The sequence below is a fragment of the Polypterus senegalus genome, chromosome 3, assembly GCF_016835505.1.
Source record: "Polypterus senegalus isolate Bchr_013 chromosome 3, ASM1683550v1, whole genome shotgun sequence".
Lineage (NCBI taxonomy): Eukaryota > Metazoa > Chordata > Cladistia > Polypteriformes > Polypteridae > Polypterus > Polypterus senegalus.
This window is the reverse complement of record NC_053156.1, coordinates 166,910,012-166,925,532: the sequence shown is the minus strand read 5'-3', so window position 1 is coordinate 166,925,532 and position 15,521 is coordinate 166,910,012. Positions and strand designations below refer to the sequence as shown.

The 15,521-nt window shown below is 39.2% G+C and overlaps 1 protein-coding gene and 1 non-coding gene across 2 annotated transcripts in view; both read left to right on the top strand.

Annotated features, from left to right (window-relative positions):
* The first annotated feature begins 1,595 nt into the window (after positions 1-1,595).
* Positions 1,596-1,677, top strand: trnas-aga. Its single transcript has one exon. It is a non-coding gene; the product is annotated as a tRNA-Ser (tRNA).
* The window catches only part of hs1bp3 (HCLS1 binding protein 3), a 76,662-nt gene continuing 62,806 nt past the window's right edge, over positions 1,666-15,521 (top strand). The window contains exons 1-2 of the mRNA XM_039748195.1: positions 1,666-1,984; positions 14,612-14,777. Coding sequence (XP_039604129.1) covers positions 1,959-1,984; positions 14,612-14,777 — 192 coding nt within the window. The 5' untranslated portion in view covers positions 1,666-1,958. The remainder of the gene's footprint in view (positions 1,985-14,611; positions 14,778-15,521) is intronic.

The following is a 15,521-nucleotide window of genomic DNA, read 5'->3' as shown; positions in this document are numbered from 1 at the left end:
TGTCCATTGTGCCCATCCTTTAAGACGGCCCTGATTACAGCCTTGTCCGCTTAGAACACCCAGCATCATAAATGAACAAACCCTTAGCTATAACTTTTACAGTTTGTTTGTAGGGTCAGCACCAACAGCGTTAACTTACAGAGAGATAAAATCATGACATCTTAATTTAATATGTGATCTGATTTCACTTTTTTTTTCCTTTTTTCTGTGTATTTTACTTCTGCCCTTTTTGGCTTCCAACAACTTTTCTAAGTTTAATTATTCATCCATAGGTTTACTTGTTTGATCCCTAAGTGGTAGTTCAGATATCTTTAATGAACTGGCGTTTTAATTTATCTTTGTCAATTGTCTCGAAGTTTTGGAATTTGTATGGATGTCATCATAGGGGTCATTTGGGGTCTTATGTTAACTCCCTTTCCCTATTATAGGGTGACCAGATGGGTTCGGCTATAAAGGAAGACACCGACAGTCAAAAAGAAGGACAAAAATGACCAAATATATTTTCCAATTCCAATCAACCGCTAACCGCTGTCCGTTGCACCGTTGGGCGTAAATAGAAAATAAAACAGTGTTGCTGCTACTTGATGTTACAATTATTGATAACGTGATAACGTAACGTAATGTCACGCCGTGACGCAGATGAATGGAGAATGGCCGAAGGCTGCTCATTCTCAGTATATACCATATGTAATTAGTCAAAAACGGTCAACTCTGTTCGTGATTCTGTGAAAGGAGGACATTTTAACGAATTTTTGGAATGCCTGGAGGACGTAGGAAACCATGTTAAAAAAGAGGACATGTCCTTTTGGAGGACGTCTGGTCACCCTACCCAATTACATTCATAATGTAATAATTACTACTGTGGTTACTTAACACAAAATCCATTATTGAATATGACAAAAAACCTTCCACTCGAATTTGTGTTATGGGTGATTTCACTTTCCTTCAGATTTTGAGGCTACAGCACGACATCATTGCACTTAGCCACAGCACGTATTTTAAAGATGCATGTAACTGCGCTCCGAGTAATTAAAATAAACCACTAAAATAATCATTTTTAAAAATCTGTTATTTCCCCTGTGTTGTTTGTAGCCGACAAAAATGTTTAATCTAACATTATTTTAATCGTATCGGTAACCTTGCTATCGCGGTTTACCATGCGATCATAAGATTAAAAGTTTTTTTTCGGCAAACGCTGTAATCCACGCGGAGAACGTAACAGATAAAAATGATCACTTTGTTTCAGAGTATTCCTTTAAACACAGAAAAATGCAGTTAAATTATACTTTGGAGGTAAACTCTGTTTAAAACGCCATCGTACGATGTCGCTTCTTAGTTTTTATTTCCACATATGATCAGATACATTGTATTCCGGTTCCACACTGTATCTTGCCTAAAGAAGGGACTGAGCTGCCTCGAAAGATGTCTATTGTAATCTTTATAGTTACTCAATAAAATGTGTAATTTTGTTTGATTTCTCATTATATCCATAATGACTATAACACGATAGAGCACCCTAATACTACAAGTACAATATGCCAAAATTACAATACATTTCATTTTTTACCATGAAAAAGAAAGTAGGTTTTTATCGAGTAGTCGTGGCCGAGTGGTTAAGGCGATGGACTAGAAATCCATTGGGGTATCCCCGCGCAGGTTCGAATCCTGCCGACTACGAATCTTTTTATATGCAACAAATATTTTTGTAACACAAAATTAAATTCAAAAGGCGGAAACACACGCTGATTACTCTTTCTAACGTTGAAAGTGCTCGGCTTCCGCGAATTGACGACGAGTGCGAATTCAGCGACCTTTGCCTTTCCTCGCCCGGACTTAAATCTTGTGACACTGAGTCAGTAGCCAGGAAAAAAACACAAACCAAAGGGGCACGCGACTTCTGTTAATTCAAATTACAAGAGTGCAGGTGTGGAACCATCAAGCCTTTCCCCTACATCGTCATGCCCGACGGACTTATAACCAACAGGTAAGGTCAAAAAGAAAACATTAGTATCAACTGTAACTTATCTCAAGTAGTAGTTCCGGAGCAGCTGCTTAAATATGGCTAGGCAACGAAGATGCGGAGTTGAGCCTAGACGGTTGTTTACGAGGGTTCTGGGTGTTCGAATCGCACTCTTATCAACGCGCGTTTCACTTTTTTGTGTAGGCGTGCTATTCTTTTCAAAATAGAGCCCTGGAAAACAGTTTGTACGACGAGTTATGTACGCAAATTTGACAAGATAATTGGCGTACCTAGCCTGCATGACCTGTTTTGATATTTGGGATATCTGACAAGCTTTCAGTGATGATAAGTAGGCTGCGCTTATTTTAAGTTACAGCGACAACAAAACTCCGGCTCAGAAGTTAACGGCGGAGTAATGCACATCCGCCGTAGGTGTCTTGTTTTTACCATACATCGGCACATGACGGTGTTCTTTAATCCAGTGGTTTCCAAACTCGGAAACAAACACTTGGATTCTATGTTTTTTGTCCAACCAACTTCTGTTTTTAATCGGTCTCCTAGCATTATTAGGTGCGCTGTTATTTCCCAGTTTCTGTGCTTTGGAGTTAAAGTAGAAATTTTAAAACGAAGTTTGGTTCTACTACTAAGCAGTAACAGGGAAAGAATGTCGCTTTTTATCCATGTTTTTCAACCTTATTTTCACACTTTTCCAGGTGTTTGAATATTTAATCTGTTAGTTACTAATTAAAAGTAGCGACTGGTGGGGAAAAAACTGGGTGGAGGTGCATTTGGGGATGGGGTAAACTGAAGCAACACTTATCTATTATATATTGCCTTTCACATCTATCTACTTATTAGACAGATGTGAAAAGCACTATATAATAGGTAGAGAGATAGCGTTTCACATCCTATCTTATATAATGTTTTTCACATCTTTTTTTATTACATAGCACCTTTTATAGCTATCTATCTACCTCTTGTCACGCTTGGGTCACAGATTTGCACAGAGACACAGAAGGTCGTAGAAAAAAAAGAAGGATTTTTATTAAGACACCGCAAACACATGAGCATAAACGTGCTCCATGACAAGTCAGATATAACAGTTCCGCTAGGAGCAGAGAGAGATAAAAGCAAACAATCAATTCCCAAACTGACAGGCGCTGCGCAAGGCTTATAAGTCGGCGGAGTACCGCGCGAGGCTTGTATTACGCGTTATAGTGCAAGGATAAGGAGCAGTCTATCCATCTGCTCATTCCACATACTCTTATGGTCTTCATTACACATCTTGGCCTCTCCGGTAACAGACCCATTGGACAATTCCAGGCTAAAATTCGTTATACCTTTTCCACCATCCTGCCCAATCTGATTCCAGCTTTCCAATATCTACTGTGCTCCACAACCTAAGTCCATGACATCCACAGTGCCCTTATTTTTTCCCATAACTTGCCCTACAGATGTGGAAAGGAATAGGTGCACCTGCCACCCAATTTTTATATTACACCTGTCTCTAGATTGCTGAGTCCTCTGCCGACTTGCCCAGTTCCCCATTCTGCCAAAACCCATACCATAATGTCCACACTCCAACATCTGTAATCTTTCAATAACACGCACTTCTGTCTACCCTATACCACATCCATAGCATAAGTCCAATCCAAATCTCATGCCACTGCTAACAGAGTGCCGGTTCTTGGCCATTTTCACTGTATTCCATAAATCCACCTTTTACAATCACTAGTCCTCTGATTTTTCTCAACAGCAAAAATAAAATTTTTCCAAATGTCTTATAAATGTAAAAATCATACTTCTGTGCTTTTCTGAAAGCAGAATAAGAGAAGAGAAAAATGAACAGCTTCAACAACATAAATTATTATTACTGATTGTTAATGTTGTTAGAAACAAACCTGCACCAATAGTGACCCATGTCGGGAACCGCTGTTTTAAACCGTATTATGCTATCCTAATGAGTAATAGTAATGGGAGTAAATGATTGTGAACAGTCTGCTTTACCACTTGTAAGGCTTTGCATTTAGGAGATATATACAGTGTATCCAGAAAGTATTCACAGCGCATCACTTTTTCCACATTTTGTTATGTTACAGCCTTATTCCAAAATGGATTAAATTCATTTTTTTCTCAGAATTCTGCACACAACACCCCATAATGACAATGTGAAAAAAGTTTACTTGAGATTTTTGCAAATTTATTAAAAATAAAAAAATTGAGAAAGCACATGTACATAAGTATTCACAGCCTTTGCCATGAAGCTCAAAATTGAGCTCCGGTGCATCCTGTTTCCCCTGATCATCCTTGATATGTTTCTGCAGCTTAATTGGAGTCCACCTGTGGTAAATTCAGTTGATTGGACATGATTTGGAAAGGCACACACCTGTATAAGGTCCCACAGTTGACAGTTCATGTCAGAGCATAAACCATGAATGAAGTCAAAGGAATTGTCTGTAGACCTCTGAGACAGGATTGTCTCGAGGCACAAATCTGGGGAAGGTTACAGAAAAATTTCTGCTGCTTTGAAGGTCCCAATGAGCACAGTGGCCTCCATCATCCGTAAGTGGAAGAAGTTTGAAACCACCAGGACTCTTCCTAGAGCTGGCTGGCCATATAAACTGAGCGGTCGGGAGAGAAGGGCCTTAGTCAGAGAGTTGACCAAGAGCCTGATGGTCACCCTGTCAGAGCTCCAGAGGTCCTCTGTGGAGAGAGGAGAACCTTCCAAAAGGATAACCATCTCTGCAGCAATCCACCAATTAGGCCTGTATGGTAGAGTGGCCAGACAGAAGCCACTCCTTAGTAAAAGGCACATGGCAGCCTGCCTGGAGTTTGCCAAAAGGCACCTGAAGGACTCTCAGACCATGAGAAACAAAATTCTCTGGTCTGATGAGACAAAGATTGAACTCTTTGTTGTGAATGCCAGGCGTCACGTTTGGAGGAATTTGGGCACCGTTCATCACCAGCAAACTTCTGTTTACCACCTGTTGTCTGCTACCTCAACCTTTTTTTCCTAATATTCTTTACCATATTTTTATTGCGTGGAACATAAGTTATATGCCACAATACTTTCCACACTCCTGTATGTTATTTTTCACTTTATAAATAGAGGTGAGCACTCTCTCTCCATGCATCTAGGATCCTTTTTTTTATCATAAATCTTACTCATTAGGTCCCATAATAGATTCACCCCTTTCTCACCTGGACTTTTCCATACTTCAGGTATCTCATCTGGTCCAGTAGTCTTTCTGTTTTTCTTTTTCCCGAAAACCACTTTTCACTATTTATTCAAGAAGATTCCTTTTCATTTACTAAACCATCTCCAGACACTCTGTGTATTTTTTTTTAATTGGAAGCTTTGAAAAATATTCTTACCATCTTTCCTTTACTTCATTAGTACTCCTTAGGACATTTCTATCTTTCCCCATTATTTTTTACATTTTTTAAAATCTTTTGTTGCTTTTTGTTTGCTTTGATAGTTTAGTAGGTCTTTTTACATCCCTCTGGTGTTTCCAGCTCTTCATATTCACTGTCCATTGCTGCTTCATTTGCTGCTATAAAAGATTGCCTCTCATCTTCTCCACCTGCACTATTAAATACCTTTTTTAACATCTTTCTTCTTCTTGACTTTATCTTGTATTTCCTGATTTCACCACCACACTTCTGTATCTTTTCTTCCCATCATTCAATTTGTGTTCTCAATATAGAGAAAAAAACCCACAAATGCCACATCCAGTGAAAAATCTTCAGATGAAATCTTCTGTTTCTGTGTTTGGTTTTTTTTTTTGGCATGGAAATAAACTATTGCCTGTTGCTTGGAGATTAAATTGTCCTAGCGTGATCCCCAGGCAGATGTTGTGCTTGCCTTGAACCCAATTATGCTTCATAATCCCAATACCCAGAATTAGATTAAGAGAATCACATGTTGTGGCTACAAATATAGTCTAAAACAAAGCACATAACATGCACAAAAGCACTATGCAGCATAAAAATATGAGAATTCTCACAAATCAGATAAAATCATACAGTTCTTCAAGCCTTGTTTTTTTGGTATCCTCTTTAATAAAATCCCTGTGTGCGTCCAGGTGTCACACAGCGAGACAGACACACACACACACACACACAGGCGCACACGAGAGACAGACAGACACAGGCGAGAGAGACACACACAGACACAGAGGCGCGCGCTTAAGAGAGACACACACACATGTGAGAGACAGACACACACACATACGCAGGCCCGCAAGAGAGAGACACACACACAGGCGCGCGCGTGCATTGTTGCAATGTTACTTTTCTTGGTTGTTTATTAAATTACAGATTTTTCAAATGTTCATTTTTTCCCCTGTGCTTAAAACTCATTAAAAAAAGAGTTTTTAGTGAGCAGGTCGTAAGGCTATAGCGCGAACTCTTGCAGTGTTAGTTTTCTTTGTTGTTCAAGGTTTTCTTAGTGTTATTCAATGTTTTTACATTTAGTTTACTATTACGCTGTGCATTCAATGGTATAATTAACTATATTTGTGCTTAAAAACATAAAAAAATATATATTTAAATACAGTTCATATGGTCTGGAACGGATTAATTGTATTTACATACAATCCTATGGGGGGAAATTACTTCGGTTCACGACCAAATCAGGTTACAATCAGAGTTTTGGAACGAATTATGGTCATGAACCGAGGTTCCACTGTATTACTGTCAGACAAAATTACAGGCATTTTACGGAAATACAAACCAGTAATACTGAGAGAGAAAATTAAAGGCACACAATACAGTGATGCATATTACAGCCACATACAAGGTCCCTTACCATTTAATATAGACTGTTTCTACTAATGTTTATGCACTACTGTTCTAGTGCCAGTTACTGTACCGGGTTTACTGTCTAGTAGCTAATAATTAAGTTGTTCCAGTACATGACCCACATATCTTTAAAAAGCCAACAAGGTTTCCACTTCAGCCAGATGACTTTATTTTCCTCCAAATCTTTATGGCCATTTATGTGAAGTAGTGCTTTATGGCTTCCATCTTAAATACATTTCCATTAATTTTCATCAAAGTATTTGAGGTCATGATTAAATATTTACAGTCTCTTGAGAAAGTATTCAGCTGCTAACACTTTTCTACTTAAATGATTGTCACAGTCTAAGATTATGATCAATATAACTTGGAATTTGTATTTGTAAATCAGACACTCTTTTTCTCAGAGCTAACAGAAAAAAAAGTAAAAGAAAGAAAATCATAAACTATGTATTCATCTTCTATTCAGTATACAGTAGATGAACCACCTCTTGCAGGTTTACAAGTAGTGTCTTCATTAATGTCTCAAAATGTGATTTGTCCATTCCTCCTTGGAAATTGCTTAACCTATGCCCAGTTAGTTCGGCAGCAAAGATGGATAAATGCAAAGATGAAAAATGTTTAGGCCTTGCCTTTAGATGTTTGAACATGCTACCCAAAAATGAAATTTTTTGTATATATTACTTTCCTAATGTGCTTTTTCAGCGCTGGCTATGAAAAAAAATATAACTATGTTTTTTTGGAGAACGAAAATAAAAGGGATTCTCATAAATGTCATGCTGGACAGTGGCAAATGTGAAAAACGTTACCTGTGACAAATAGCCCACATGTCTATTTATACAGTCAGTAGCTCAAATGTGCAAAACAAACCATTTTTGCTAAAATGTTGTTAAATAAATACTTCCCGAATTATTGGATCTATGTAAACAGGAAACCCAAAGACTTATGGGACGGTCTTTTTTGAACTGGATTAATACTTTGAGACCACAACAGAACATCCATTCATAGGATCAAAGCTTGTAAGTGACCTGTCAGAAATGCTAATCACAGCTGCACTCTTTAAAATGCAGAAAAAGCCAAGAAAAGTGTGAAGATGCTGTGTCCCATCATCAACAAGCAATTGATATAGAAGCATAACTCTTTTGACGCATTTTTTTCAGAGAAATGTAATGAGGCCGTGGCTGAAAATTCTGGCATGCCCAGAGGGGTGTCTGCATGCATATTATCATTCAGTATTCAAGGCTTTAATATATCTGAACAACCTTCTAAAATGTGACCTGTTCAGGGTAACGCATCATGACTTTGAACTCACATCGATACAAGTTATGGACTTTTCCTTTTTATTAAAAGGTGTTTTTTTCACAATATTGGAAAAGATAGATAGATAGATAGATACTTTATTAATCCCAAGGGGAAATTCACATAATCCAGCAGCGGTATACTGATACAAAAAAAAATATTAAATTAAATAGTAATAAAAATGCATGTAAAAGCAGACAATAACTTTAAATAATGTTAGTATTTACTACCCCGGATGGAATTGAAGAGTCACATAGTGTGGGGAAGGAACGATCTCCTCAGACTGTCAGTGGAGCAAGACAGTGACAAAAGTCTGTCACTGAAGCTACTCCTCTGCCTGGAAATGACACTGTTAAGTGGATGCAGTGGATTATTCATGATTGACAGGAGTTTGCTTAGTGCCCGTCACTCTGCCACAGATGTTAAACTGTCCAACTTTACTCCTACAATAGAGTCTGCCTTCTTAACAAGTTTGTCCAGGCGTGAGGCATCTTTATGCTGCCTCCCCAGCACACCACCGCGTAGAAGAGGGCACTTGCATCTTATTGCAGATGTTGAAGGACGCCAACCTTCTAAGAAAGTATAGTTGGCTCTGACCTTTCTTAAATAGAGCATCAGTATTGGCAGTCCAGTCCAATTTGTCATCTAGCTGCACTCCCAGATATTTATAGGTCCGCACCCTTTGCACACTGTCACCTCTGGTGATCACAGGGTCCATGAGGGGCCTGGGCCTCCTAAAATCCACCAACAGCTCCTTGGTCTTGCTGGTGTTAAGGTGTAAGTGGTTTGAGTCGCACTATTTAACTAATTTAGTCTTTGATTAGCTTCCTGTACTCCTCCTCCTGCCCACTCCTGATGCAGCCCACAATAGCAGTGTCATCAGCGAACTTTTGCACGTGACAGGACTCGAGTCATATTGGAAGTCTGATGTATATAGATTGAACAGGACGGAGAAAGTACAGTCCCCTCGGCACCCTGTGTTGCTGACCACAATGTCAGACCTGCAGTTCCCAAGACGCACATATTGAGGTCTGTCTGTAAGATAGTCCACGATCCATGCCACCAGGTGTGAGTCTACTCCCATCTCAGTCAGCTTGTCTCTAAGGAGCAGAGGTTGGATGGTGTTGAAGGCGCTACAGAAGTCCAAAAACATAACTCTTACAGCACCACTGCCTCGGTCCAAGTGGGAGAGGGATCGGTGTAGCATATAGATGATGGCATCCTCTGCTCCCACCTTCTCCTGGTATGCGAACTGCAGAGGGTCGAGGGCGTGGCGGACCTGTGACCTCAGGTGGTGAAGCAGCAGCCGCTCCATGGTCTTCATCAGATGTGACGTCAGAGCAACAGGCCGGAAGTCATTCAGCTCACTAGGACGTGATATCTTTGGGACTCGGGTTATACAAGATGTTTTCCAAAGCCTTGGGACTCTCCCCTGTTCGAGGCTCAGGTTGAAGATGCGCTGTAGAGGACTCCCCAGTTCCAACGCACAGGCCTTCAGCAGTCGTGGCGATACACCATCTGGACCCACTGCTTTGCTGGACATGGGCTGCTGATAATTGTGGGGGGGATGTCTCACCTATGCTGGTATTAGCAGAAGGATGGTTGGAGGATGCAGTACTCCGAGGTGAGAGTGGGTTAGGGTGATCAAACCTATTAAAGAAGTTGTTCATTTGGTTTGCTCTCTCCACGTCTGTCTCGATGGTGGCACCCCGCTTCAAGCTGCAGCCAGTGATAATCTTCATCCCATTCCCACACTTCCTTCATGCTGTTGTTCTGCAACTTCTGCTCCAGCTTTCTCCTGTACTGTTCTTTCGCCGCCCTGAGCTGGACTCGGAGTTTCTTCTGCATGCACTTGAGCTCATGCTGATCACCGTCTTTAAAAGCCCTTTTCTTCTGGTTCAAAAGGCCTTTGATGTCACTTGTAATCCATGGCTTGTTGTTAGCATAGCAGCATACTGTTCTTACTGGAACTACAATGTCCATACAGAAGTTGATGTAATCAGTTGTGCATTCAACAGCGTCTTCAATGTTCTCACTATGTGACCCCAGCAGGATATCCCAGTCCGTTGTTCCAAAGCAGTCTCTCAGAGCCTGCTCTGCCTCAGGGGACCACTTCCTGAATGAGCGTGTGGTTGTAGGTAGCACCCTCACTCTTGGTTTGTATTGAGGCTGAAGCAGAACCAGGTTATGATCTGCTTTCCCAAGCGCAGGCTGCGGGGTGGCACTGTATGCGTCTTTAACGTTTGCATACAGTAGGTCGATAGTCCTATTTCCCCCGGGTGTTACAATCCACATACTGGGAGAAGGCAGGTAATGTTTTGTCCAGCATCACATGGTTAAAGTCTCCAGAGATTAGCACAAGTGCCTCAGGGTGCTGCGTTTGTAACTTAGCAACTGTGGAATGGATGATGTCACTCGCTATCTCCGCGTTCGCTTGAGGGGGATGTAAACAATAACAACAATCACGTGTCCAAACTCTCTGGGCAAGTAATAGGGACGCAGACTTACGGCCAACAGTTCAATGTCCCTGCAGCAAGTGGAGATTTTAATGTTTACATGTCCTGAGTTGCACCATCTTGTATTGACATAGAGAGCGAGTCCCCTTCCTTTCTTCTTCCCGCAGGTACTTGCATCTCTGTCCGCTCTAACTGTGCTAAACCTGGGTAGCTCCACGTTAGCATCTGGGATGGTAGTTGTTAGCCACGTTTCACTAAAACACAGCAAGCTGCATTCTCTGTAGGTTCTGACATTTTTCACCAGCCCAGCCATACATAAGGCATACATATTGGCAAAGCAAATGCGAAAGTGTGCCTAACTTTGAAGCAGTGTCTGAAAACACAAAACTATGTTCCCAAAAAACAGAAATAAATAACCACCATCAAAAATTAATTCCACAGAGTCGCAGGTTGGGCAATCAAATTTAAACAACTGTGGCATTTCTGAGCAATTATAACTGATAATAGACTCATTGATGGAACAAGCTTCCCATTTTCCTCCGCTCTCTGGAATGTCTCACCGTTTAAAGAAATGTCTCCGAAGACACAGTCTCACACACACACACAGCACACACTAGGGACAACTTAGGATCGCTAATGCACCTAATGTCTTTGGACTGTGGGAGGAAAGCAGAGCACCCAGAGGAATCCCACGCAGACATGGGGAGAACATGCAAACTCCATGCAGGGAGGACATGGGAAGCGAACCCAACTCTCCTTACTGTTAGGCAGCAGCGCTACCACTGTGCCACCGTGCCGCCCCATATTAATTCAGTTTCAATTCATTGGCGTTTTGTATTGGAAAAATGCAGCAATATGACTTTTGATTTGGCCAATGACTTTTCTGAATGAAGTGCATGGCTGTATATGAAACACTCGGCACAAAGTTTTCATGGATTTCACGGATTAGCTGGCTTGTACATTTTGCAGTGAATGTGTGTTCACTTTTTCTGGGATTGCCTGAGCCAGATGAAATCTGGTGTTTGGAACAGAGTTATCTGCTGGTGTGAAATTACACTAAAGCAAGATGGGATTTGTTCTGAAATCCTAGATTATCAGTCTCTCTTTCTGGAGCAGACCCCAGATGCCATACTAGGATGTTATGTAACCAGTGAGGATAGACGTTACTGTGTACCTATAGAAGTTAATGAGAGTAGATGGAGTAATCCAAGCTTTCCTCTAAAATCTGAAGAAGTAGAGATGTTAGTGTACCATCTTAACAGGAGCTGAAATGTGTTGTGACCAATTTAGTTTTTCTGTGATAGTTGTTCAAGAAAATCTAAAGATTCTTGCCCTCTCAATAGCACATCCTCTGATGTAGATTGAAGTGCGGTCTGCCTTTGGCTTTCTGTAGTCTTTAACCATCTCTTTGGTTTTGCTTACATTAAGAAGACATTACATGGTTTTACATGTCATATTTAATGGTATGCAACACTGTACATATACTCATTGATGAGGTCAGATTTTGCAAGAAAGAGTAGTATTCTTGGAAGAAGCTCTCCTGTTTTATGCACCTTGTTAAGACTTTTAAAATACAAATATTTTACAAATTGAGCTAATTATTTGTTTAGCACTGCAGTGGGCTAGCGCCCTGCCCGGGGTTTGTTTCCTGCCTTGCGCTCTGTGTTGACTGGGATTGGCTCCAGTAGACCCCCGTGACCCTGTAGTTGGAATATAGCAGGTTGGATAATGGATGGATGGATTTGTTTAGCATTGTCTGTCTGTGTGTGTGTGTGTGTGTGTATAATAGACACTCAGGCACAGGGTGCTGTTGATCATGTAATAAATTGTCTCAGACTAACTGAAGTGTTACAAATAATTTATTGCAAATGTAGAAATTCCAAGAATTCTTTGATCCCAGTATCCTCTAGCTGTGTAGGGTGAAACATACTGAAGAATGTTATGTCCTATCTTGGTAACTAAAGGAAAGAATAAAAAAATGTAACTTTGCAGGAATAAAATGCAGTTTTGTTTTAAAAGGGCTACACCCTTTTATTCTTAAGTACAAACAAATTCTGACTTCTTGCTTTTGTCCAGGTCATTTAGTCAGGGGTAGTTTATAACTCTGTCTCACTCCGCTGTTCTGGAGTGTGGATCAGTATGTATGCAGTAGAGTGTATGTTCTGTATTATGAATGTTAAAATCTGAAACATTTGGTAAACATTTAGTATAAAGAATTAGAAACGCTTAGAAGTTTATGTTGAATTGTCAAGGAAATGTTAAATTGCTGCAGTTAAAAGTTGGCACATATCTTTTTTTCATATTTTTGTGTATTCTGCTGTACACTGCAAGGTCACATAGATGATATGATGCATCTGGAATGTCTGTTTGCATAACCAGGAGATTCTGCCTGTTGTTCCTATCCTTATGTTTACCAATATTTATTATTCAAATGGTAGTAAGCAAACAGTAACAGCAAAAATGACCATGTTGTTCCCAAGTCCAGGATTTGCTTATTTAAATTGGGAATAAAGACACACTAATTGATAAAAAGTAAATACGTAAAAGGGACTAGGTGCAACGGGAATCAGTTGTTAAAACGTTTGACACTAAACCAGATTAGTGAAAACTATTAGCTTTATGCTTTTCCTTTAAATTTGTACACACACAAACACATTCAACAAAAAAGCCTTTTTCTTTTGTAAGGTGATGCCATTTCTCATCAGTACTATTCATAAGAGTAATTTGAAGAGGAGGATAACACAGATTCCTATTTCAACTCTAAGCATAATTTGGTAGTGGCTAGACCTAACTCCTTCTGTAAAAGCACCTGCCATTTTCCTCTGCTGAAGAATTCTTCATACTGCTGAGCATACTTTAAATAAAGGGACACTAAAAAGCATTTATAGCAGCAGCAGTCTCAATACTCAGAAAACGCTGCCAAGAGCTTGATGTGGCCACATGAAATCACTAGAATATGAAAGTGTTACATTACTCTAAGAAAAGAAAAAAAAAATACTAAAGCAACACAAAAAGCACTCACAGGCTCTCAGAGTCCCTGTTATAGCCCTGGTAGGAACTAAAAGAGAGACAGAGAGAAATAAAGCTAAATGCACAAATGCTTTAGTTTTAGGCACAATGTTTAAAAAAAAATCAGTGTTTTCTTTTACAAAAACTTAAAGGGCAAACAACAGTCTGACAGTGTGCCTGTAATTAAAGCAGTACAAGTGCAAGTAACATCATCTGTGCTTATATTGTAAGGGTTACAGAATCAAATGCTCACTGACATCGGCAGCTGGTTCCAAATGATGATAAAAATTGCTTGTTGTTCTCACCATAATGTGCCCTGAATCTGAGAGTTTTCTGAAACTTCTTTTCTTAGTGTGCCCACACTACGTGCTGAAGTGTCTCCATCACACTAAAGCATGCCTACACTATACTTTGTTTGCTCACTGCTTGACTAGATCCTCAGTGTTGCTTCTGTGTCTGTGTTATAAAAAGGAACCAGTATAGGAGCAATTATTGTATTTATAAGTCCTCTTTGGCAAGTTATGTTCTAGTAGAGGTCACTTTGTTTATAATATTTGATTCAATTGTTCAAACTTGATTCAAAACTTCCTTATCAAATTGCATTTTGATGCTATATTGTAGTAACATAAAATACATCCATCCACCCATCTTCTTTTTTATGTATAATTTATTTCAAGAAAGAAACCTAGTTATTCCCTAAGTAGTTTTCGGCTACTAGTTTAAACAATATTTTGTTTACATCCCTATTCTGTTTTGTTTAATATTTCAGATTTCAAGTTTATATAAGTCATATTAGTGTGTTTATGGATTCTGATTTTGTTCTGATCATCTTGATAGACAGATACTTTTATTTGTCCCCAAGATGAAATATAAATTTGACAGAAGCTCAAAAGATACTGCATGTATAAATATAATGAACACAAGTAACATAAAACACATGGCATGGTCTTCTTCAGTCAGCATGTGAAAGGATTTTTCAGTTTCACCTTGTTGTATGAGTTGTTTTTTTTAATAATGTTATAGCTTTACTGCCATATCCTTCAACTGAGTTAACCCCTTTTATTTGCAATTTGTTTCTTTCACCCAGGCAAATTCAAAATGCTAACACAGGGATTGATCTCTTTGTCCCAATGTACCAAGAGATCCGTGGCAACATGATGACTGGCCATGTTGAATATCAAATTGTGGTTGTTACTCGACTTTCAGCTTTCAAGTCTGCAAAACATAAGCCTGAAGATGTGATTCAGCTAGTGGTAAGTTTGTAAAAAGGTAAATATAAATTCAGTTACCATGATCATGTGAAGGCATAAATGGCCAGAAGCATTTAGAATGTTTTCTACCACCTTTCCAGTAAGGTTTTACATTAGGCTAGCAGTATTCAGAGACGCTTTCAGTTGATATTTTAACAGTTTGCTAAATTTTGAGTTTTATTAGATGAATGACAAGTTTATATCTATGTGTACATTCCATTAAAAATAATCACACGATATTTTTATTAAATGCATTCTCCTGTCACTCACTTCCATGTGTACTACTTAGAATTGACCTGTTTCCATGGTGGAGCATGTGCTGTCAACACAGATTTTTATTTGTACATGTTTGCACACTTTTAAATTAAATAAAATAAATTACTTTTGATGAACTCTTCTTTAGCTTACTTGGGCATGCTACAATGTAACCTAAATATTCTTTTTGTAATGGTGCAATTGTACATTACCACTGTTGTGGAAAAACATTTTATAAAAACATAGGTTTGTAACTCCATAGTACTTTTCTTAATTTAATTTTTGATCTTCTAAAAGAGATGGCACAGTGTTGTAAAGCTTGATTATGATTAACATTGCTCCCAGCCTAAATAACACTTGCAAAGCATCCATAAAATGGTTATGTATTTCTGTGCAATGTTGTATACTAAAGTAGCTGCACTCTGGAATTGTCTGTGGTGGCTTAATCTTTAATTAATACTTAACAGGACCAAATGAAGGTATTATATTTAC